Source organism: Rana temporaria, chromosome 8 (genome assembly GCF_905171775.1).
Source record: "Rana temporaria chromosome 8, aRanTem1.1, whole genome shotgun sequence".
Lineage (NCBI taxonomy): Eukaryota > Metazoa > Chordata > Amphibia > Anura > Ranidae > Rana > Rana temporaria.
This window is the reverse complement of record NC_053496.1, coordinates 47,376,316-47,401,916: the sequence shown is the minus strand read 5'-3', so window position 1 is coordinate 47,401,916 and position 25,601 is coordinate 47,376,316. Positions and strand designations below refer to the sequence as shown.

General features: G+C 42.0%; 1 protein-coding gene across 1 annotated transcript in view; it reads right to left on the bottom strand.

Moving 5' to 3' along the window:
* Nucleotides 1–24,446, bottom strand: part of LOC120946900 (transient receptor potential cation channel subfamily V member 6-like) — a 50,046-nt gene extending 25,600 nt beyond the window's left edge. The window contains exon 1 of the mRNA XM_040361723.1: nt 23,929–24,446. Within this exon, the coding sequence (XP_040217657.1) occupies nt 23,929–24,059 (131 nt within the window). The 5' untranslated portion in view covers nt 24,060–24,446. The remainder of the gene's footprint in view (nt 1–23,928) is intronic.
* Nucleotides 24,447–25,601: the final 1,155 nt, after the last annotated feature.

Sequence of the window (25,601 nt, the reverse complement as noted above, 5' to 3'; positions counted from 1 at the left end):
ACCAGAGTAGAAACCAGGTCCTCTATTAAGAGATTTAAAAATAAAATAAAAAAATGGCCTCTCCGTAGCGCTTATTGTAATAGAACTGATAGGCATGTTCTATAGTAGTTCCGTTGTTTGTGAATGAAATGTTTGTCTATGAAAATTGGGGTGGTGGTACAGGGTAACAGCTTTAAGTGATTAGAACCCATATACTTTTGTTGTTTTTATGCTCAATGCACACTGTCATGTGTCGAGATCTTTTTCTGAAAAAACAATTTGAGTTGACTCGAAGGGCAAACTGTAGGTGCGTCTGGCCCCCTAATCTACATATGGGAAGCGGGACGCATGGATTCCAATGGGGTTTTTCAGGCACGCGATTGCAGCCAGGGGCTCCAATAGGCTTAAAAAAAAAAAAAAAAGGTGAGCTCGGGCGCAGTGAGCACACGCACTTGGGTAACAATAGCGAATGAATATTCGCTATTGTCACTGTGACTATCCCCTGGGCCAATCAAGAACCGGGTCCTGAGACCCATCATCCAATTGGCTGAAAGGACAGGCGACCCTATTGGATGCCTAGGAGGAGGAGGGAGGAGACGTGAAGAAAGCTGCCGCCCATGGGAGCGCTGCCCACCCACGACCTTGGAGTAAGTGCGGGGCTGGGTGACTGACCCCAACCCCCGCACACAAAAAAAAGGGGGAGGGGGGAGAAGAAAGAGGGAGGGAAGGGAAGGGAAGGGAAGGGAAGGGAAGGAAGGAAGGAAGGAAGGAAGGAAGGAAGGAAGGAAGGAAGGAAGGAAGGAAGGAAGGAAGGAAGGAACGAAAGCGCGCACACACAAAAGTAATTAAATATGAAACAGCTCAGACCGGTTTCATATTTAAAAAAAAAAAATACTATGCCAATATGCTACACAGCCATCAGCACTTGGAACAAAATGTTTATAGGCCAGCAGTCTGATACCAATATATTATAAATAAAGTGTTTTAATAAGGAGAGAAAAGGTTGGCCAATAGCCATATACAAGTTATTATCATATTCCTTTATGTTTTAAGCTCAAATATAGGATTGTAGGGGAGACAACTAATGGGATTTATATGTCACATAATGAAAAGTACAGTATATATTATATTAATCAAATGCTAACTGCACTTTAGTGTACAATGCAGATACCGCTGAAAGTATGAACCCTCAGAGCCCAACATTTTTGAAGGGTTCCACTGAGATACCCTCAGCTCATCCTTTTAAAAAGGCATTTTCAGCATCAAAAAGATTTAAATGATTGAACAATCTCCGTGTGCCATCGGCGCATGTCCCCCTTTAACGAAGCCCACCTTGTCTGCTTTGACTAAAGAAGGTTTTTTTTTTGGCCAAACTATTTGTGATAAATAAAATTCATGTCAATAGCACCTTTAGAAATATATTTGCCTTGTACACCTCTAAATTGAGGGGGGGGGGGCTGGTGTACAGGACCTAATTAAATATTTTTACGTGGTGCAGCCAGCTCAGATGATACATAAAACTCCAGGCCACTCTGGAAGTTCTTGAAGTCATCCCTATACCCCAACAAGGAGATAAGTCGCTTAATATAGATGCAAGTTAAGGACAGACCAGTTATGCATTGCCCAACGCTATCATTTTCATTGGACCTATGGGACAGATTACTATCTACACGTGGATTTAAATCCTTACACACCACATTGGCTCCACTACTTGGTAATCCTTCATTTGACACTTGAAAAAAGAGCGCGCAGGTCTGCTCCCTGACTCGCGCACGCTCTGAAACGCGCCGTGGTCCTCCTCGGCCCCCGTCCAGCTGACGTCACACGCCAGCACACGTAACTCCAGACTAGCAGCATTCCATCATCACGGACACAGTCGGCTCCCCCCGGCTCTGAGTGACTGCATCTATCTGGTTCAGATGCTCAACTGGTCGTCAGCAAAGTCCTACACCAGCCTCCCTGACTTCACCATTGCTTTGTATGATGTAAGTGCTGGATACTTTTTATTACAATATTAAATACAGAATACTCAGGAGGCGCTTTTCTTCTTGTTTTATCTCTTGCATATTTGAGCTGGCTTCGCTTCTGGAGAGCTGCCCGGAGAAACTGTAACCATCCAAACTGGCTGTTTATAGCCACCAACAATAGCCTATTGGCACTTTGCTGGGACTGATTCCTATATGGACTTATGAATTTACGAACTTTTAGACCATATACGCCGCCGTTCTGGTTTTATCCTATCACCAATTTTTTTTTAAATTTTGCCCTATAATTGATTGTTTGCGCAGACATCCTGAGCGCTGTAACCCACTGCTTTTTTTGTAACAGCTGTAATGATATTTTATTACCTGTAGGTGACAGTGTTGGACCAGAAATTAATAATAACATTCAGCTTTGTAGTTGCAAATTCCTCAATCAAGAACGGCCAGCTTGAATTTAATATGGTTTCTTCATAAAACATTCCTCGGGGACGGTAAGGACAAAAATAAAAGATAGGAACAGAAAGAAGCACATAAAAAAAAAAAAAGTGAATTTATAAGTGAAAAAAATGAATAAATTCACAGTGTGTGAAAACTTTCGCAAAGTCTCAGGGGGGATTACAGCTCCCTTTGACCCAGATCAGACATCCTGGTGTGATTGAAAACTGAGGCAGAGGTACACACAAACACTTGTACAGCAGGGCTCTCATCAAGTATTCACAGATTGCCACTCCGGAGGGAGCCATAGTGGGGAATTAGAAGGGAAGTTTGCATCTTCCTCCAGTAGTAAACCCCATTTTCTTGCAAGTGACAGGCTTTCAATGGTCGCGATGACATAGGGGTGGTTTTCTCTTGTTTTGGGGTTTTCCCACAAAAATGTTATGGTTTTGAAATAGCTTAGTGAAGGTTGCAAGCTTCTTATGGGCCATCATGCTATGTTGAGACAAATTTGCGAATAGTGAAATATCCGCATAGGGACCTGGAAGTAAAGGATTTCACATAGCATATAACATAAGCTCATATTTAAAAACATGGAAAAGGTGGATGTGAACAATACTATCCCTGGGGACCTTCTCAGGCAGAAATTGTGGTTTTGGGAGACGGTATGCTCGGTCCAATATCACTTCCCTGTAAAGGGTGTCTGGCAGTAAAGTGGCAATAAATTGCTGGACATACTGTCCAAGATGAGCTAGGGCTACGGATTCATTCACCCCTCGTCGTTTGGCGTTATTCCTGCACGACCTGTCCTCTAGGTCGGCCAGTTTGTTTTTTATGGCCTGGACATCTTCCTCTGACACAATATATATGCATCTACTAACTCATTGTGGGCTGTAGCAAATTCCCCCATTTTGTCCTCAATGTGATTGACCCGATCCCCTATGGCCGAGACATCAGTTTTCAATTGCGAGATGCAGTTCATCATGTCTCTGTGCAATGAGCCCCAAAGCGTAACAAGCATGTCCATCATAACTTTATTGCTCAGTGGCTGTTCTGTGATGGGGAACTCATTAATCTGTTCCACAAACTCCCTGGTGCTGTCCTGTGAGAGATCATGATCCCCCAGATCACCTGCATATTTGTGTGCTGATGATCTCTGGCTGCTGATTAGGGAGGCTCCAAAGGATGATCTGCAGCTATCCCCCTGGGATGATGATCCAGGATGGGATGAATTACTGGCCGCTCAGATGCTTCCTTGATGGGATCTCGGTGTGCTCGCCGAGCAGTAGAAATCAGTGAGTTTCTGTGGCCCTTTCTCCAATTTGCTCTTCTTCATAATGTTCTTCAGGATCAGCAGAATGCAGGGAACCGAAAAAGAGCCTTGGATGTTTGCCAACGTCACTAGATGGCAATGGATGCTGGTGTGTCTCTCTGAAGCTCCCTCCTTACACAGCCATCTACTCCAAGTGCCAGCCATGCCGCTATATTTTTTCAATTTCACATGTGTGCACAAGTTTAAGGCTTGGTAGGTTCGGTATTTACTCAATGCAACCCCCCCTGTTTAAAAACGCACCAGCACAATTTTCCTGCAACATACAGTATCTACATCTCTGCTAAAACAAAGTCACCATTTTTCTATGTAAATATATACTTTGTTTCCTTTTTTTTTTTTAATTCAGAGAAATTTTCAAGGTTTACAGAGCCAACATTCACCATTGTATCAAGCAACAGTGGCTGGGTGTATCAATATAGTTCTGAATTTGGAAGCTGAAACTTCTCCTGGAGAGAGAAATCTACTCAACAAAACACCACTATAGTCACAGAAATCTGCTATTCAAAGCAAACCTTTGTTGCCTCACCAAGCAAAGTTTTGGGGTGAATGAAGGATTACCAAGTAGTGGAGCCAATGTGGTGTGAAAGGATTTAAATCCACGTGTAGATAGTAATCTGTCCCATAGGTTCAATGAAAATGATAGCGTTGGGCAATGCATAACTGGTCTGTCCTTAACCTGAATCCATATTAAGCGACTTATCTCCTTGTTGGGGTATAGGGATGACTTCAAGAACTTCCAGAGTGGCCTGGAGTGTTATGTATCATCTGAGCTGACTGCACCACATAGAAATAATTAATTAGGTCCTGTACACCCAGCCCCCCCCCCCCCCTCAATTTAGGGGTGTACAAGGCAAATATATTTCTAATGGTGCTATTGACATGGAAAGCCAAGACACCAGCTAAAATCTATCAGTGATTAGAAAGCAATCCTGCCCCTTGTCAGTGCAAATTAATATCAGCTAGTTTAGTCTCAACTGATGACAAACTACAAGAAGAGTGGCGCCTATCTTTTCTTGTTGTTTGTTTGCAGTCTGGAATCAGGTTTCTGTTTCCCTATGACTGCAGCCCTCAGAGCGACTGGACATTGTGCTCCCACCCTTTCCACACTATAACAATTTTTACATGCACTTTCAGAGTCTAATGTCCTGTCATGATACCAAATGCTGCCAATTGGCAGAGAACATGATTTTTTAGCTTTTGGCGCATATACCTGTATTTTCTCAACTGATGGCCTATAAAAAGGTGTCTTATTACCAAAGTGTCACACAAGAAACATCTCAAGATGGGCAAAGGCAAAGAGCTCTCTCTCAAGATCTTTGCAACCTTATTGTTACAAAACATACTAATGGCATTTCAAAAGGATTTCTGGACTTCTGAATGTTCCAGTGAGCACATTAGGGGCCAAAATCTTGAGTGGAAAGAACATCATCACGCCATAAACCGGTATTGATAAGGTGCTCCTCACAAGATTTCTGACAGGGGAGTAAAAAGAATTATCAGAAGAGTAGTCCAAAAAGGAGAGAAAGAGAGAAAGAGAGAGAAAGAGAGAGAAAGAGAGAGAAAGAGAGAGAAAGAGAAAGAGAGAGAAAGAGAGAGAAAGAGAGAGAGAGAGAGAAAGAGAGAGAAAGAGAGAGAAAGAGAGAGAAAGAGAGAGAAAGAGAGAGAAAGAGAGAGAAAGAGAGAGAAAGAGAGATGACAGGGCCTGAAGATGTGGTACTGGGCTCAGTAGCCATGTGGACAGCTAGCACTGGGTCTAACTACTTTTTGCTACACCATAGGGGAACGTGGTCCCTGCCTATAAAGGGCATCTGCTTTGGGCCTGGTTGAGCCAGTGTCGGGCTTATCAGTGCTAGCTGGTCCTGAAGAGTGAGATCATGCATTGTGCTGGAGCAAGATTTTTAGAGTGTGGAAGAATGGGCCAAAAATCACACCTGAGCAATGCATGCAAATAGTTTCTCCATACAGGACCCTGTGTCTTGAAGCGGACATTACCAAAAGGATTTTGTACGAAGTATTAAATAAATTTCAGTTAGCATGTTCAAAAAATTTTCCCTGTGTCATTCCATTTTATTACACATAACTTTATTTCTGAACCTATTTGTTTTGGTGTCTTTGTATGGATGGATTGCGTGTGTTGTTACCAATGTAGCGCCTGGTTACTTTCCAGAACCGGTGCTATGTGAAATTTAAAGGGGGTCAGGGAGTTTGTTAACTCTGACCAGTTTGATTTGTTCAAATTTGGGTCTCTGTTTCAGCTTTGGTTGTGCTGTGGGTCAGTTCTGTTGTTTCTGGGGTGCTGATCTCACCCCAGGTCGGCAGGTGGCAGCAGTGGAGTCAAGGATTGGGTACTCTTGCCCAGCAGCCTATCAGGAGGGTTTGTCCTCGCTGTGCATGCTGGGAGAGAGTATTTATGAGGCAGACACCATTTTCCGGGGCTTCTCCTTGTGTGGCGCCCACCTTTAGGGTAGCCACTTCACGCCGCCCTGGCAAATGGCCTTCCGGGCCGGGATTGCGCGTGCAACGCAAGGATCCTGGCTTTGGGACCATGTTGGCCCGGAGCAATTGATCTGTTGCTTGGGGACTCAGTAATCGACTAGGTCCCACCTAAGAAGGTCCTGGGCCGTCCGTCCAGTTGGAGGAGGCCGTACGGCGGAGAGTCTGCCTGAGGAGTACCAAGAGAGGCTGGTGTTCCGATAGGGGCCTGACTATCCATTGGGGACCAGGGGAACCAGACACTAAAAGGCTGGATGTTGGCCGCCTGTCAGTCGGTACCCTAATTCAAAACTACCTGAAGGAGATCCAGGAGCCGGGTCCGCTAAGGAGGATCATCTCCGCTGTTCATTTATCAGGAGGGTCTGTGGCAGACGACTTTTTCCTGAGGTTCGAGTGACATTCTGGCTGCCAGGCTGGTGAGAGAGGCCTGTCCAGGTGCGCTATACCCACTCTGGCTAGAGTGGTGAAGGAGACATTACACGTGGGAGCAGGACTGTTTCCCTATAACTGACATTCTGGATCTGCTATCTTAATTTCTACTAAACCTCTACTCTTCACCAAGTTTTATTGTTTTTACCCAGCTGGGTAATAAAGAGCACAGAAAAAGACACCTGTCGTGGACATTCCATTATTACAACTTTCACCAAACACCCCTAGACACCGCAGAAACACGAGGTAACATGCCGCCCAAAACAAATCAGTAGCTCCTTCGGGGGTAGTGCTACACCAACATGTGGTGAAAATTTCATGTCAACAATAGCACCTTTAGAAATATATTTACCTAGTGATGTACCTAGAGAAATGGTAACCACCTATTTTACCCGCCGTTTATGACTATATATATATATATATATATATATATATATATATATATATATATATATATATATATATATATATATATATATTACACACACAATAATGAAGTAGATTCCAACTAGATCTTTTTTTCAGAATGGGTCAAGGAAATAATTAACTTTAAACTTAATTAAAAAAGTGGCTAATAGGAGGCTAAACAATCTAAACACACAAGGCCAGTTTTAAACATTGTGTTACACTTGGATACAATTCAAGTCATAAGAAAAGAAAAACAAAAAAATTATGAAATTCCTCTGAATGAATTTGTTACGTCAGGTTGAAAAAAGGACACGTTCATTCTAGTTAAAAAATAAAAGAACAGCGAAGGGCCTAATATCAGTAATGTACATCACTTTGGGGACTAAAGCAATAAGCCGAGCGGGCCCCAATAAGAGCAGAGAAGGGTGGGAAAGGGACGTTGGGACAGTAACCCCTGAACAGTGGGACAAGATCCTGCATTGAGGAGTTTTGGTTTCGATAGCTCCAGCGCAGAGACTGTCCCACCTGTTTTTATTGCATAGGGTGTATTATACCCCCCAAAAAATTTTCAAATTAGGGTGGAGGCAAAACAACGAATGCCCAAGATGTGGAGCTAAAGGAGATTTCCTACATATGATTTGGAGGTGCCCAAAACTTTACAGCTATTGGGTGGAGATAACCGAAAGGATTAATAGAGTTTTTGGGTCTTCCCTCGACCCAGTGGCTTTGACCAGCCTGCTATGATGCATGGAGGACAATCAAGTTCCACCTGGCAACCTGGAAGCCATATTAAGATGCCAATTCCAGGCACGCAAGATAATAGCTCAAAAATGGCAAGCACATGCCCCCCCCGTCCGTAGAAAATTGGGTAGCAACCATTAATCTAACCATTTCCAGCGAGAGAGTGACCTTTACCAGACAAGGGAACTATGGGAAATTTGTAAGACTCTGGGGACCCTGGATGAGGGCTGTGGGAGATCCCTCATAGGGGGACCTAGCAGGGGAGCTGCCCTGGCCCACTGAGACTCCACCTCCTCTGCCAACAAGGGATAATTACTGTCCAATAGCCCAGCCGTCTCGAATGGGGAGACCCCCAGGAGGGGGGCCTGGTTAGAAACCTCCTCAGCCAGACTTTCCCCGTTAACGACTCATGGTGGTAGCGAGGTTGGCAGACGGACCCGCCCATGGCCTAGATAGGGAAACGACGAGGGTGGTACGCTCCTTAGTATTGGGGGAGAGGGGGAGGGAGACATAAGGGAAGGACACGAGGGGGAATATGAGGTGGAAGGTAGCTCTTTCCTTTTTTCCTCTTTTTTTGCTCTGTGGTAATGGCAAATGTATATTCCTTCCTCATGGTAAAAGACTGTCACTTTCTATGCTAATTTTGTAACAATGTTAATTGTACCTGTCAATCACTGAATCAAGAAAAGCAAATAAAAACAAATGCTTTAAAAAAAAAAGATTCCAACTAGATCTTTTTTTCAGAATGGGTCAAGGAAATAATTAACTTTAAACTTAATTAAAAAAGCGGCTAATAGGAGGCTAAACAATCTAAACACACAAGGCCAGTTTTAAACATTGTGTTACACTTGGATACAATTCAAGTCATAAGAAAAGAAAAACAAAAAAAATTATGAAATTCCTCTGAATGAATTTGTTACGTCAGGTTGAAAAAAGGACACGTTCATTCTAGTTAAAAAATAAAATACATGTGATATTTATTCCATAGATATATATATATATATATATATATATATATCTAAAAAATTATTTTAAAAACAATTCTCTAAATGTTGAGTAAAAAAATAATAATAATTATATCATAATCTTAACCACTTAAGACCCGGACCTTTATGCAGATTAACGACCTTGCCCCTTTTTGTGATTCGGCAGTGCGCCGCTTTAACTGACAATTGCGTGGTCGTGGCTCCCAAACGAAATTGGCTTTCTTTTTTCCCACAAATAGAGCTTTCTTTTGGTGGTATTTGATCACCTCTGTGGTTTTTATTTTTTGCACTATATAAACAAAAATAGAGCGACAATTTAAAAAAAAAATCAATATTTTTTACTTTTTTCTATAATAAATATCCCCCAAAAAGATGTAAAAAAAATACTTTTTTTTCCTCAGTTTAGGTCAATGATCTTTTTTTTGTATTAAAATTTTGTTTATTTTATCAAAAATAGAGGAACAAATGTCAACAAATATATTGTCACGTCTTTCAATTATATAACAGAAAAAATAAAAAAACTCTTCACACCCATCTTTTCCTTCTGTCCTAGTACATTTAAATCTCCTTACATTCTATATTGATTATGCCTATACCTTTGACTTAGATTATTTGGCCCGGATTCAGAAAGAATGGCGTAACTTTCAGCGGGCGTAGCGCATCTCATATACGCTACGCCGCCGTAACTTAAAGAGAGGCGAGTACCGTATTCAGAAAGAACTTGCGCCCTAAGTTACGGCGGCGTAGCGTAAATGGGCCGGCGTAAGCCCACCTAATTCAAATTATCAAGGCAGTGGGCGTGTTGTATTACAATGAGCCGTGTAAATGAGGGGCCGAACGAACGACGCATGCACCGTCCGTGGACGTATCCCAGTGCGCATGCTCAAAATCACGTTGGCTAGAATGCCTAAGATACGTCAAACACTGCCTACGACGTAAACGTAACTTACGCACAGCCCTATTCACGTAAACGACGTACATTTTGACGGTCGTTCCGACGTCCATACCTTAACATGACTTACCCCTGCTTTATGAGGGGTAAAGTTACGCCGGTCATACGCCTTACGTAAACAGCATATATTAATACGCCGGGCGCAAGTACGTTCGTGAATCGGCGTATCTAGGTCATTTGCATATTTATAATGGGAACGCCGAATGCGTCCAGCGTAACTATGCGCCCATGATACGCCAGCGTAGGCAAGTTACGTCGGACGGCTGAAGCCATGTTTTTGGACGTATCTCGCTTTGTGAATCGACGCAAAGATGCGACGGCGCACATTTGAAATTACGGCGGCGTATCTGGAGATACGCCGACGTAAATGCTTTCTGAATCTGGCCCTATGTATCTTTCTTTCGGCGTTACCCTGTACTTTGGACTAGAGGGATATTAAATCGTATCCTCTCATTGTTTCTCCCTATGTATTTCCTTCCCATTCCAACCCTTTTCACACCTCCCCTCCCTCCTCCCAGAAGAAAAAAAAAAAAAACACACACACAAGATGGAGGTATTTAATCTTCTTATTCCTCTATGTGCAGGAATGTACTTCCAATAAGAATGCTATTATTCTGAAGAGATCACACATCTGAGGTTCCATCCAATAATCTCTTCCCCTCCTCCGAGTACATAAACAAGTCCCAGCATCTCCATGTATGGTCATGTTGATCTTTCTTATTTCGGGATGATAGGACTAGGTCTTCCATAGCCCCCATCTCCCTTACTCTATGAAGCCACTTTGTAATTGAGGGAGATCTGAAATCTCTCCAATGCAGGGTGATCCTGGTTTTAGCTGCATTAATCATATGACAGAATATCGGTCTTTTATAAGTCTGAACCGGGATTTCCGAGCAGTGGAGAAGGAAGAAGGCCGGGTCATCCAATATCTGGATATCTGTAACCTTCCGTATGATTCTCTGGATCTCCACCCAGTATTGTTTCACTGTTTTACATGCCCAAAATATGTGTAGCAATGTCCCTCGCTCTTTGCCACATCTCCAGCATTTGTCTGAGGTCTCTTTAGAAAATTTATGAAGTCGAAATGGTGTATAGTACCATTGCACAAGAAGTTTAGAATTAGCTTCCTGAGTCCGTATACAGACTGAGGAATTTAGGGTTAGAAAAATAATCTGTTTACTTTGCTTATGAATAAAGGTTCTCTCTAAATCATTTTCCCCACTTGCTAAGACTCAACAGCTCAAAGTCTTCTAGGGGTTTATTTAATAACCCATACATCTTAGACACCACCCTTGTGAGTGGTTCTTTATCATCACAGTATGACTCGAGTGTGGTTAAGTCACGTTGAAAATTTGTTGATGGCCCCAAAGATCTCAGAAAGTGGTTTACTTGAAAGGCCTGCCAGAGCTTAATCTCAAAGGGTCCTCCCTGTTGTGTCAATAATTTAACGGTTGGCCAGGTTTCGGATTGCAAAAAATGTGAGGCTTGGTATATGCCTCTTTCTTTAAGACTTTAAAGGTTCCTTCTTCCATCCCTGGTAAAAAGCTAAGGTTTCCCAGTATGGGATATGTATTATTCTACCTATTTTTGGTATAAAAAAAAAAAAAAAACGCAACAATCGTTTGGTTTGCGCAAAATTTATATCGTTTACAAAATAGGGGATAGTTTTATGGCATTTTTATTAATATTTTTATTTTATTTTTTACTACCAATAGCGGCGATCAGCGATTTTTTTCATGACTGCGACATTATAGCGGACACATTTTTGGGACCATTGTAATTTTCACAGCGAAAAGTGCTATAAAAAAATTACTGTGAAAAAATGACAATTGGAGTTTAGGAGTTAACCACTAGGGGGCGCTGTGTGACCTCATATGTGTTTCTAACTGTAGGGGGGCAGGGCTGGACGTGTGACAACAGTGATAGTCTTTCCCTATATCAGAACAGACGATCACTGACATTGCCACATTGAAGAACAGGGAATGTGTGTTTACATTCACCTCTCCCCGTTCTTCAACTCCTGTGACCAATCGCGGGACACCGGCGATTGGGTCCCATGGTCACGGGGCTTCGGACCGGGTCGCGACCCATGGCTTGGCACTTAATGAGGACGTACCCATACGTGATTGTGCCTAGCCGTGCCATTCTGCCAACGTATATCGGCGCTAGTCGGTCCTTAAGTGGTTAATTAGCTCATTCTCCCCCTTCTCTCCTTAGCTATTATATTCCTACTGGGTTTTTCTTACATTATTCAAACTTTTTAAACTGTTTTTTTTTTTTTACATAAGCTGACTCATCGGTGAAATGGCTGTTTATTAGACCTGGATCCTGGCAGGGTATCGACCTGCTAAAATTTATATATATATATATATATATATATATATATATATATATATATATATATATATATATATATATATATATATATATATATATATATATATATATATATATATATATATATATATATATATATATATTTATTTATTTATGATTTTGGTATCTAGGTAATGGAAAAAAAAATAAAAAAAAACAAGCCAATAGCAACAAAAGTTTAAAAAAATCTGGCTCATAGGTGTGTACAGTTGTATAGAGGATAGAACTAAAGTGGTAAAGAACACAAAATATTAATTTAAAATGTATCCACCACCATAAGTCTGCACCACCTAGTGGTCAATATAGTGCAAAAATTATAATTTCCCTAAAAATGACATGGCACTTGACACAACAATGGTTGTTTTCAATAAAGCAAGAAGGTTATAAGGACCAGTGTTAATCAAATCCTATAAAACACAAAAGAGCTGAGGTTTATTACTATAACCCCAGTAGCCCTGTGTAAAAGGTTTGCGTGAACTTAAGCCATGTAGGTTATAAAGGGTTATGATATTCTTCTTGCAGAACTCGAGTCCTCTTGCCCTACATACCAAATCACCATCTGATTGGAGTCGGAGAAGGTGACAACACAGATTTTATCTCTGCAGTATTTCTAACAGGCCGTTTTACGAGCTTATTTACAATTGGGTTGCAACGTCCACCAATCAGCAGCCTGCAAAGACTTGGGTTGTGGCCAGGACCTTTGTGGTTTACGGGACATTCTATAAGCATTCTGAGGATTATTTCTAGCTTGGTTACATTGGGTCTGCCTACTGACTAGTGTCTATGGTCAGGGTTATAAACAAATTAAAAAGGGTACTAATGCAGGAAAAAAGACGTATAACAAAATGTATTATAGAATCAGGTTTAAGGTGTAAAACCCTCAACACTCCCACTGTGCTATCGAGTTAGAAAAGACAATATCAATCCTAACCAACCTTTCCCAAACTTTTCACCTCAGAGGGACCCTTAATTCTTAGGTCTCAGGGAACCCCTGATAAGATTAGTCTATCGGGAGTCATTTGGAGAATGCCCCTTACGGTTGTGGTGGAATGCCCTCCTTTACAGGGGTGGGCAAAATTTATACCCTTTAAACCATGCTGCTGGCTCTGCCACGTGGCGTTGGACCTGGAACTATGCATGCACCATCAGGTTTGAGTTCAGTTCGCCACAGCTCAAGGAAACTTCTCTTTTGTCAGTTTCTCACAGGGTGCAATAAAAAAAAAAAAAAAAAAAAAAAAAAAAAAGGTATAGCAGGTCAAATCCTGGCTAGGAGAATGTCGATCATTATCCAGCCCCTTTTCCTAAGGCTTACCATCCCCAGTCCACGCCTTTCGTTAATTGGATTTCAGTTCTTTTAATCATAGAGACTCAGCATTGTGAGGTCAGGCACTGATGTTGGATGAGAAGCTCTGGCTCGCAGTCTCCACTCCAATTCATCCCATAGATGTTCTTTCGGGTTGAGGTCAGGACTCTGTGCAAGCAGCGAAGTTCCTCCACCCCAAACTCGCTCATCCATGTCTTTATGGATCTTGCTTTGTGCACAATCATGTTGGAACAGGAAGGGGTCATCTACAAACTGTTCCCACATTTGGGAGCATGAAATTGTCCATAATGTCTAGTGATGCTGACGCCTTAAGGAGTTCCCTTCACTGGATAAGGGGCTAAGCCCAACCCCTGAAAAACAACCCCACACCATAATCCCCCCTCCACCAAATGATTTGGACCAGTGCACAAAGTAAGGTCCATAAAGACATGGATGAACGAGTTTGGGGTGGAGGAACTTGACCTCAACCCGATAGAACTCCTTTGGGATAAATTAGAGCAGAGACTGTGAGCCTGGTCTTCTCGTCCAACATCAGTGCCTGACCTCACAATGCACTTCTGGAAAAATGGTCAAACATTCCCATAGTAGCACAGCCAGGCACACAGAATGTCACAGGCCCTCCAGAGTCAGAGAACAGTCCATGAATTTGTTTTGATTTTTTTATTAGAGGACAATAACTTGGATAGGGATGGGAGGTTATGGGATGCTCACTCAACTTCGCAGGACTTCAGGGACACTCTTCCTATAGGTCTCTATATAGCAGAGGACATGCAGGTGAGGCAGAACAAAACAAAAAAAAAAAATAGATGACTTTGAGGGTCGTAGCTCTGCAACCTTTGAGGCAGGTAGCTGAAGTTCTACCCCACCACTGCTCAAAATTTGGGGCTCCTACGACCTATGGTTCTGGAGATACGGGGCTCCTTGTACAGCCTGTAAGAAGCTACATACAGAGCGGTTAGTTTAACCACTTAAGACCCGGACCATTATGCAGGTAAAGGATCTGGCCCCTTTTTGCAATTCGGCACTGCGTCGCTTTAAATGACAATTGCGCGGTCATGGGACGTGGCTTCTAAATAAAATTGGCGTCCTTTTTTTCCCCACAAATAGAGTTTTTTTTTGGTGATATTTGATCACCTTTGCGGTTTTTATTTTTTGAGTGACAATTTTGAAAAAAAAAAAAATGCAATATTTTTTACTTTTTGCTATAATAAATATCCCCAAAAAATAAATAAAAAAAACTATTTTTTCCTCAGTTTAGGCTGATACATATTCTTCTAAATTTTTTTGTTTAAAAAAAAAAAAAAAAATCGCAATAAGCATTTATTGATTGGTTTGCGCAAAAGTTATAGCTTATAGTTTTATGGCATTTTTATTAATATATATTTTTTTTTTACTAGTAATGGCGGCGATCAGCGTTTTTTTTTTTGTGACTGCGACATTATGGCGAACACATCGGACACTTTTGACACCATTTTGGGATCATTGTCATTTTCACAGCAAAAAGTGCTATAAAAATGCACTGATTACTGTGAAAATGACAATGGCAGTGAAGGGGTTAACCTCTAGGGGGCGCTAAAGGGTTAAGTGTGCCCCGATTTGTGTTTATCACTGTAGGGGGCGTGGCTGGACGTGTGACGTCACTGATCGTCGTTCCCTATGACAGGGAACAGACAATCAGTGACAAGCCACAGAGAAGAACGGGGAAGGTTTGTTTACACACACCTCTCCCTGTTCTTCAGCTTCTGTGAGCCGATCGCGGGACATCGGCAGGGATCCGGTCCGCGGGTCCTGGAGGCGCGGTCACTGAGCTTCAGACCGGGTCACTGGTGTGCCGCCACTGGCGCACGCGCGACCCACGGGTGTGCACTTTAAGGGCAAAGAACCTGTAAGTGCTTGTGCCCAGCCGTGCCATTCTGCCGACGTATATGGGCATTAGGTGGTCCTCAAGTGGTTAAATACAAGCTGGCACACGATTTGCATCAGACTGAGAGGATGATCTCACAGCGCCTCTCCTCACTTCTTGTCAGAGGGACTGAGCTCAATGGACAGCTTGGAGTCTTAGACCAGGGGTAAAGTACCATTAGCCCAAGCTGTCCAATTAAAATGCTGCAGTGGAGGTACGCCTCTCACTGCACTGTCAATTGAGGGGCATGTGTCTAAGACCCCTTTCACACTGAGGAGTTTTTCAGGCGGTACAGCGCTAAAAATAGCGCTGCTATACCGCCTGAAAAACTCCTGCCCAGCAACCTCAATGTGAAAGCCGAAGGCGATGCGCTGGCAGGAGAGAAACAAATCTCCTGTCAGCAGCATCTTTGGAGCGGTATGCATATTGTGTATCTAAAACAATGGGAAACTGCGGCAATACCGCCCGCAGTGCGCCTCTTCAGAGTCGCATTGCGGGCGGTATTAACCCTTTATCGGCCGCTAGCGGGGGTTAATACCACACCGCTAGCAGCCGAATCCCGCAGCAAATCTGACGGTATAGCGCCACCGCGGCTCCCGCCCCAGTGTGAAAGGGGCCTAAAAGACAAAATTTTCATTCCCTGCCGTCTTAACTACAAGAAAAAAAAAACACATGCGTTTGTGTGTATAAGATTTACCCATAATCCCATGTTTTTCTCACACAGTTAAAGTGGTTGTAAACTCTGCAAGAAAAAAAAAAAAAAACAACCTGCAAGACACTCTCTCCTAAAACACTGCGGCCCGGATTCAGAAAGGAGTTACGTCGGCGTATCTCCAGATACGCCGTCATAACTCCAAATGTGGGCCGTCGCATCTCGGCGCCTGATTCATAGAATCAGATACGCCTCAGTGTTGCCTAGATACGAGCGGCGTAAGTCTCCTACGCCGTCGTATCTTAGGGTGCATATTTACGCTGGCCGCTAGGTGGCGCTTCCGTTGATTCCCGCGTAGAATATGCAAATGAGCTAGATACGCCGATTCAGAAACGTACGTGCGCCCGGCGCATTTATTTACGTAAGGCTTTTTCCGGCGTAAAGTTACCCCTGCTATATGAGGCGTAGCCAATGTTAAGTATAGACGTCGGGCCAGCGTTGAATTTTGCGTCGTTTTGCGTAACTTTTAGTGCTGATCATAATAAATTCCCATTATTGTATATGTGCAGATGTGTCCAATGATACAATTCAAGGATCACAAGAATCTGGATTCCTGATTAACGCAGTTCCCTGCAGATCAGACAGACAAATATTCATGGCAAATCCAAAATGTGTCACTTGGTCGTCATCACCACCATTGGTTAGACCGTATGAGTATTACAGACATAAATATATCCAAAAATTGTATTTTATATCTCCATTAAGGCCATTTGGGAATAAAGAAATCTCTCGCTTGTGAAGTTTGTACAGCGGCTCATTAAACTTCACGCTCTCCTTTTGCAATCTCTCTTCAGCTTCCCATCAAGCAGCCAATTGCCTCTGCCCCGCTGCTGTAATACGTTTGCTTTTCAGTTGTAAAATGAAAACGACAATTCTCCATCTTATCTTTACAACCATCTCCAGATTTCTCAGGCCATCAGCTGGTAAAATTGTTGCAACGTGCCAAAACGATCAAACAGGAGAATTCTGTTTACTTTACAGGAAGTCGGGTGAGCTCAGAGAATGGCATTCACTGAGAGTTTTTTTTAAAGAGGAAGGATGGCAAATGATATATACCTGTATACACACACACACATATATATTAGGGCTGTGCAAATTAACTTTTAATTAATCGATTAATCTTAAATTTTTTTGATCGATTTAAAATTCTTTTGATTGGAACTCCCTGAGGGCCCAGAAGCCGGCGGAGAGGTGAGTACCATCGGAGATCCAGTAACGTTATGAACACCGGCGGGGCTTGCCGTGTCCATCTGAAAGGCTCCTTTGCTGTGCCTTCATATCTGCATGCCGGCGGGACCTTACTATCTGCCACACACAAGGGCTGTTACACTTCCCTCTATCACTTCCCTCTATCAACCTGGGATTCTACAGCCATCCAATGGGAGTTGTCATAGTTCCCTTCATGGGACATCTACATGCCGATGGACTGATGTTAACCTCTCCTCATCTGGATTCAGCAGTGGTATCGTTGTACACATTTTTATACCAGTATCATACTTAGCTACATGTTTTTATGACAGCTTTTGGTACCGTTTGGTATAACTTGCAACATTTTTACAGTTTATGTAGCTACATTGATTTTATCCCCAGTGCAATATTTATTTGGTTACCTACTTGAAGAATATAAAAGTTGTAATGCTATTCCCATCAAGCGCTGCCTTTGTGTGTTTTTTTGTATCCTTCTATCGTTATAATGAATCGAAATTAGTCGATTTAAAAAAAAAAAAAAAAAGATTAATCGAACAGAAAATTTTTGATCAGTAACAGCCCTAAATATATATATATATATATATATATATATATATATATATATATATATATATATATATATATATATATATATAATGGCATCCCAGTCTTAGTCCGAAGGGTTCAATATTGAGTGTTGGAACAGGAAGGGGTCATTCCCAAACTGTTGCCACAGAGTTAGGGGCATGAAATGGTCCAAAATGTCTTGGAGAGTTCCCTTCACTGTAAATAAGAAGCCCTAAAAAACACCCTCACACCATACCCCCCCCCCCCCCTCTATCAAATGATTTGGATTAGTGCACAAAGCAAGGTCCAGGAAGACATGGATGAGCGAGTTTGGGATGGAGGAACTTCACTGGCCTGCACAGATTCCTGACCTCAACCCAATAGAACACCTTTCAGATTAATTACAGTGGAAATGCACTTCTGGAAGAATAGTCAAACATTCCCATAGACACACTCCTAAACCTTGTGGACAGATTTTCCAGAAGAGTTGAAGCTGTTATAGCTGCAAAGGGTGGGCCAACTCAATATTGAACCCTACGGACTAAGACTGGGATCCCATTAAAAGTTCATGTGCGTGTACAGCCAAGCTTCCCAATACTTTTGGTATGATATATTTATTTCATGCATTCATCTCATCTATGTTAATCCAGCAAACCTGTGTTCTGGAACTATATTCTCTGCAGATCGAATGTATGAATATAGAAAATGCTGCATTGGAGGCCATCTAGCATCATCTATTTTCCCTAATGCAGCATTTTCCCCCGATTTTCAAATTCGATATACAGAGAATATAGAACGAGGATATTTGATTTTGCCTCATTTACACAAAACCATTTCACATGCAGTTTCTTGATGTGATGTGAAGGGGGGGGGAAAGGTATGCTCCTGTGAACAGGGGAATGAACTAAGAACTCTGATGTGAAAGAGGGGCTTCTAATGTTTGTAGGAGGCCACTCCACTTTCAGCTCACTACCATGCTGCCAAAGCCACACTGTGTTACAGATTGGGAGCGGTGACTTTATTATACAAATGGCTGGGGGGGGGGGGGGAATTTTAGGACTCAAATTTGAAAGATTTGAAGAGAGAAGCTGACAACTGATGTGAAGGGGGGCAGCAGAGTATGCCAATATGAATGGTGGTGGTGGTGGTGGGGGTTGTGAAATTGAGGACTCTGATGTCAAAGATGTTGGAAGAACAACAGCAATCTGCTTGCATACTGTGACTGTGTATGTGCATTATACCAATCAATCCAGCAGGTGGCGATACCAATCGATCCAGCAGGTGGCGCTGTAGTATAATAGTGTGTTATCTATGGTAAGGTAATCAGAGAAAGTACCATCTTTATTGTGTTATACACACTTGTTCTCTTCCTATTCAATGACAAAAAGGCATGTAATGTATTTCTCCATGAAAGTAAAGGTGTTCAGCTGCATACAACAAGCTTCCAGCACATAATCATTTCAAAACTCAGATAATAAAAGAGCACTTTTGATGCCATTGGGGGACACCATTTTATACTCCGGTGGCTCAAGATTATTCTCAAAGGGTGCCCTGAATGAAAAAAAAAAAAAAAAAGGGGGGGGGGGTATAGAAACACGGCTGTATAAACCAAACAGAAAAGACATTTGGGAACAAGTTCAAACAACAGAGTCCCATTCACAAAGCAAACAGGTCACCCTTTAGCAGTCGCTCCCCATATCAAATATGAATCCATCACATGTGAAGTAAGCGCAGCAAACTGAAAACTGTAGCCATGGATGTACTTGTTTGAAATCCATTGTGCCATTGTCAAGTATCAAGTCCACAATAGAAAGGGTCGGTGTGCTTAAAAAGTCATGACAAGGGTTGAACAGATGTATCCAGTCAACGTCCTGGAACGGCGATGGCAAACCTTGACACCTCAGATGTTTTTAAACTATATTTCCCACGATGTTCATGCACTCTGCAGTGTAGTTGAGCATCATGGGAAATGTAATTCCAGAACATCCTGTATGCCAAGGTTCGCCATCACAGTCCTAGACCATCCCCGACACTGACATTCCCCCGTAAATAACCAAATCATACCTGAATAGGTTTCAATTGCCATAGCAATCTTCAAACACCTTTCTTGGGCTTCAAAGAAACTTTTGATTAAATCTCTGTATCTGCAGAAGCATTACATATATTGGGCCCTTAGGAGCAATATACGGTCTTGGGGACATTCTCCAAACCAACCTTACCCAACTATAGACCCAAACCCATAAAATGTCATGTCACCACCAGTTGACTGCAATATCGAAGACGGGTCCCCTGGTCATTTTACACCAATACCACGAAGACTGCCGTCAAATACCCCAAACTACTCATTGGTTGCTGTGGCTTCTAAAAATGTGGTGACCATAATAGCATAGGAGGTCCTCTTTTAGTGTACAGATCACAAAATGGGCTTTCAACTTTCTTCCTATCTAGGACATCTCCAAAGCCCCTCCCTTCCAACATACCACCACCTGGAGAAGGTGACCTCTGAATAACCTGTTACTAATCACTTAACCTCGATTCCCTAGCTTTCCTCTTCACACTGTCACATTACTACTACACCTACTTCTTAGATCTTCTTTAGCTCTGAGCCCAGAGTTTCCACCATCCCTATCCCGAGTTTCCAGATTTACATGCAGGTTTATGAGGGGTCCCAAATCTGTAAAACCTGTTGTGTTAGTGCCTGGGTCTGGGTCTGCACTCCTGCTATGCCCATTATGAAGGATTTCCAACATCTCTGTGAATAGCTCCTGGGTCTGCACACCTGCCGTTTCCATTATGTGGGGTTCCCACCATCCTTGAACTGAGTTACTGGTCTGCACACTTGCTGTGTCAATTATGAGGGGCTCCCACCATCAATGTGTCAAGTTCCTGGGTCTGTACACCTGATGTTTCCAATATTAGGGGATCTCACCTTTGCTGTGCTGAGTTCCTGGATCTATACACCTGCTGTGCCCTTTATGAAAGGTTCCCACCATCCCAACTGGACTTCCTATTTATTTTTTATTACAAAAATGTAAAAAGGAGGAGCAAGTGCACCTAAAACTCCAAAGTGGACAGGAACAGAGTTGAGAATTCTAGCAGGGAGGTTTTTCTGTTGGAGTATCCAAGACACATAAGAAGCCACGGGCCAGTTCAGCCCACCAGGCTCTATCGACAAATACAATCTCATCTTTTGGCCAGGAAAACCCTCTAAAGTCCACTTTCCAGTGTTAATCATTCTTTTGCTGAATTCCTGGGTTTGCACACCTGCTGTTTCCATTATGAGGGTTTACCATCATCCCTGTGCCGAGTTCCTGGATCTGTACACCATCTGTGCCCATTATGAGGGTCTCCCACCATCCCGACTGGACTTCTTCGTTTTTTAGTATGAAAAATTTAACAGGAGTAGTAACACTCAACTCCAAAACGGACAAGAAAAGAGTTGGAGTATCGGGAACACACAAGAAGGTAGGGGTTAGCTCAATCCGTCAGGCTCTGTCTACAACAAAAATGTCACCCTTAGACAGAACAACCCTTGCCAGGAAAATTGTGCAGGTTGCCATCACTACTTCCACCATTGTGAATCAACCCCTATGTGCAGGTCATGGTGCAGACAATTGGAAGGTGACTTGACAAACAGATACAATACAGCCACTCCATAAAAATGCATGCCTAGATTGGCTGAGCATCAACAGCATGGAGTTTTCATTTTCTCCATGTGTTTGTGTTGTTTTTTTCCCACACTCCAAAGACATGCTGGGAGGTTGTCTCCTGTCCTGCCCTAATATATGCATGTATTGTGTGAGATAGAGACCTTAGATTGAAATCTTTTGGAGGGCAGGGAATGATGTGAATGTACACATACTGTATGTCATTTTGGGATAAATGAATCCTTATAGATAAGTTCTGGATCTTAATTTGGATGGTTCCTGTTGAAACTGCAACATTTTGATCAGTCTATGGCCATCCTTATATAATTGTTATGGCTGTACAGACTAATTCTGTTATCTTTTGTGTCCATCAGGAATAGGTCCTGTGACGTGAGAACTGTGGACACAAGCAATTAGTGACCAGTGATTACAGAATTGTTTCATTGTAGAGTACTCTCTAGGCATATTCAATAATACCATCTATAAAACTATGATGGAGCATCAAGTACAGACTCTTACTGATAACAGATTTCACTGATAAAGTCAGATTAATGAAGTATCATTGCTGGTTATGTAAGGATGCTGCAGCCCAAAGAGAACTTGTTTATAAAGGATTCATTTATCACAAAATGACACACAGTATGTGTAGAATACAATAGTGTAATATATAATTATTATAGTCTGTATAAGGATAAAAAGAAGTTCATGCACTACTTTGGTCTGACTTTCATGCAACTTGAGGGCCATAGACTTTCAATGTTAACCCTCAAAAGTTGCATGAAAGTCACATCTGAATGTTATATAGTTGTCCATTATTACTGGTCAAAGCCAAAGTCGTATCCAAGCTGCACCAATCCAAAAAGTTTTGTTAAAGTTACACTCCAAAGTCGGCACAACTTTGGAGTCACACAAGTGTGAATGAATGGAGTCTTAGCCTAGGTTTCCACTATTGCAACCTGAAAGTCGCATGGTTTTTTGATGCAATGCCTTCAACCTCAAGTGCAGGGACTACTTTGAAGTTGCACAGATATGAACGGTACTGATTGGAAATCATGGGGTAAGACTTGTCATGCGACTTTGCAGGACAAGTTGCACAAGTGGAAACAGAACCGGAATTGAACAAGCTGAAGTTAGAAGCTGATTGGTTACTATGTAGAGCTTCACCAGATTCTGAGAGCTCCAGTTTTAGTAAATCTATGAAATATCGGAGGTAGTCTGAGCTTAGTGGATGCAAGTTCCATAGATTCAATATGGGTCCAGAAAGCTCCTGCAGCAAAAGATTATTTTTTTTATAAAAACCTGAACGGACCCGGATGTCACAAAAGTCACTTTCATTTCATTCTGTTCCGATTCAGCAGACCACCCACATATACACATAAAAGGCAGCCACATGATTCGGTACACATGCAAAAATGAATCGGCATGGCGCATTCGGTATCATTGCCAAACGTGAACCAGTGTAGTGGATGGGGCCACGCTGCAACCATATGCATTGCATGCAGTTGAAGCCTGGTGGGTCGGCATGCTGAGATATAAGACAGGCGGTAAGGAAGCAACATAATACTTCACCACCTGTAAAATACCCTCTGAAAAGCAATCCACCACGGATCGGACGGCAATAATCACTGTAAGTGTGAATGACCCATTACAGCTATGTGGATTACTAAATTATAAACATGCAATATTTACTGCAGCCAACATATATAAATATTTTTTAAGTTGCCTTATCCAATAGCTGCACAACACAACTCAAATCGGCTTGCTTTTTTTTGTTGCTCTGTAACACATTATCTGTACTCTAGAACAGTGTTTCTCAACTCCAGTCCTCAAGGCGCCCCAACAGGTCATGTTTTCAGGATTTCCATTATTTTGCACAGGTGATTTGATCAGTTTCACTGCCTTAGTAATTATCACAGCCATTTCATCTGAGGAAAATCCTGAAAACATGACCTGTTGGGGCGACTAGAGTTGAGAAACACTGCTCTAGAACATAAATAGAATGCAGTTTTGTTTTTCTAGTGCAACAAGCCTTATCTAGCGATAAAACGTGAAAGCAGCATGTTAATTTGCCTAACAATACACACGCAAAAATACACAGTGATGCACGGAAAATAGGACTTTTGTTAGAGTTAGATTCAGACAACTTTTATCCAGAATTCACCCAATTTAAAAAAAATATAATAATAAGCATGGATTTTTTTAAAAAGCATTTACGAAAAAATAAAATGATATATAAAAAAGAAAAAAAAAAGGGGGAAGAAGGGAAAGGGGGAAGAAGGGCGGGACCCCTTAGTAATGTAAAAAAAGCACATGAAGTGCCTGCAATGCCATTTTTAAAACGCACATGACTGCAAATTCATACATGGGAAAATAAAAAATCTTTAAAGAAATTTTTTTTTTTCTTTTAGGTAACAGTTTAAAATATTTATTAAAATATTTATTGAACAGAGTAGAAGTATAATTTTTTACTCACCGCTTCTGCTGTAGCATGTGCACCAGATCCAGTTCCAATCCCTCGGGTGCATGACTTTGAATCTGGCTTTTAATTCCATTCCAAACATTGCTGGGTATCCCTGAAGTCGTATTACACTGAAATATTCCCATGGCTATTCCTGTTACACTTCTATTGACTTACTCAAGGACTTTAATAAAGGACTTTAATTAACATAATTAAGTTAAGCACAGGAGCATCTAACAAATATAAAAACAAACCTTTCCTGGCTGGGTTGTAAGTCTGTCTGCTAAAACTTACTACAATGTTTTAAAAAGTCTAAGAAATAATAAAAAAAAACCTTTAACTGAGACTTGTAAAATTGTAGCAAAAAATAAATAAAAAATTGGATCCGATTTGGACAGTCAATAGTTGTATGCTTTGGTTTTCACGGATCCACTCTGTTTCCTCTGGGAGAGGAGAGTGACACAGGACAAGATGTGCAAGCAAATTAAAAAGAATTGTCCCATGCTGTAATTAAAAGTAGGCTGAACCCGGGGAGGTTACCTGTGTGTGCGGAGTACACACACCTCCTTACACAATTAAAGAGATCGACCTTCTGTTTACCAGCAAATACCGCTGTCCCTATCAAATAGGGGGGGTTTAGGAGTGGCATGTTTGGTTGCCAGAAAGTGTTGGGGGCTGGGATGCAATACAATATGGTGAAATCAGACCAAAAAAAGAAAAAAGTACTCACAAATACAACACAGTATACAAAAGAAAAAACAAATAAAAAACAAAACAAAAAGGAAACATTCTACTAATACAGCTCAGTGGGAAAAAAAAGAAGCTTAAAAAAAAGAAAAAAAAAAAGAAAAAGAAAATATCCATAAATACAACACAGTAAAAAAAAAAAAATTACAAACAGAAAAAAAAGAAAGGGCCAGATTCAGAGACATTTGCCCTTGTGCAGCATATCAGAGATACGCTACGCCGCCGTATCTTACCTGGCGGAATTTCTAATCCAGGAAGATTTCACGCCGTAAGTTACGGCGGCGTAGTGTATTTCTCGGCGCGTATTTCAAATTGGGCGGGTAGGGGGCGTGATTCATTTAAATGAAGTGCGTCCCCGCGCCACTGAAATGCGCATGCTCCGTTTTAAAATTTCCTGCCGTGCTTTGTGAGAAATGACGTCGCACCGACGTCATTTTTTGAACGTAGACGTGAGTTACGTCCTTTCCTATTCACGGACGACTTACACAAAAAAAATAAAAAATTTACGCGGAAACGACGGCCATACTTTAACATGGCAGGTCTATCTATACGCCACGAAACAGCAGCTTTAACTATACGCCGGGAAAAGCCGACTAGCGTCGACGTAAGAGAATGCGACGGACGTGCGTACCTTCGTGGATCGCCGGAAAAAGCAAATTAGCATACCCGACGCGGAAAACGACGCAAACTCCACCCAGCGGGCGCCGAAGTATTGCACCTACGATCCGAAGGCATACGAAGCTGTACGCCTGTCGGATCGAAGCCAGAAGCCGTCGTATCTTGGTTTGAGGATCCAAACTAAAGATACGACGCGGCAAATTTGAAAGTACGCCGGTGTATCAGTAGATACTCCGGCGTACTTCTTCTGTGAATCTGGCCCAAAGTACCTACAAATACAACAGTGAAAAAAAAAGGTACAAAAAGAAAGTACACACAAATAC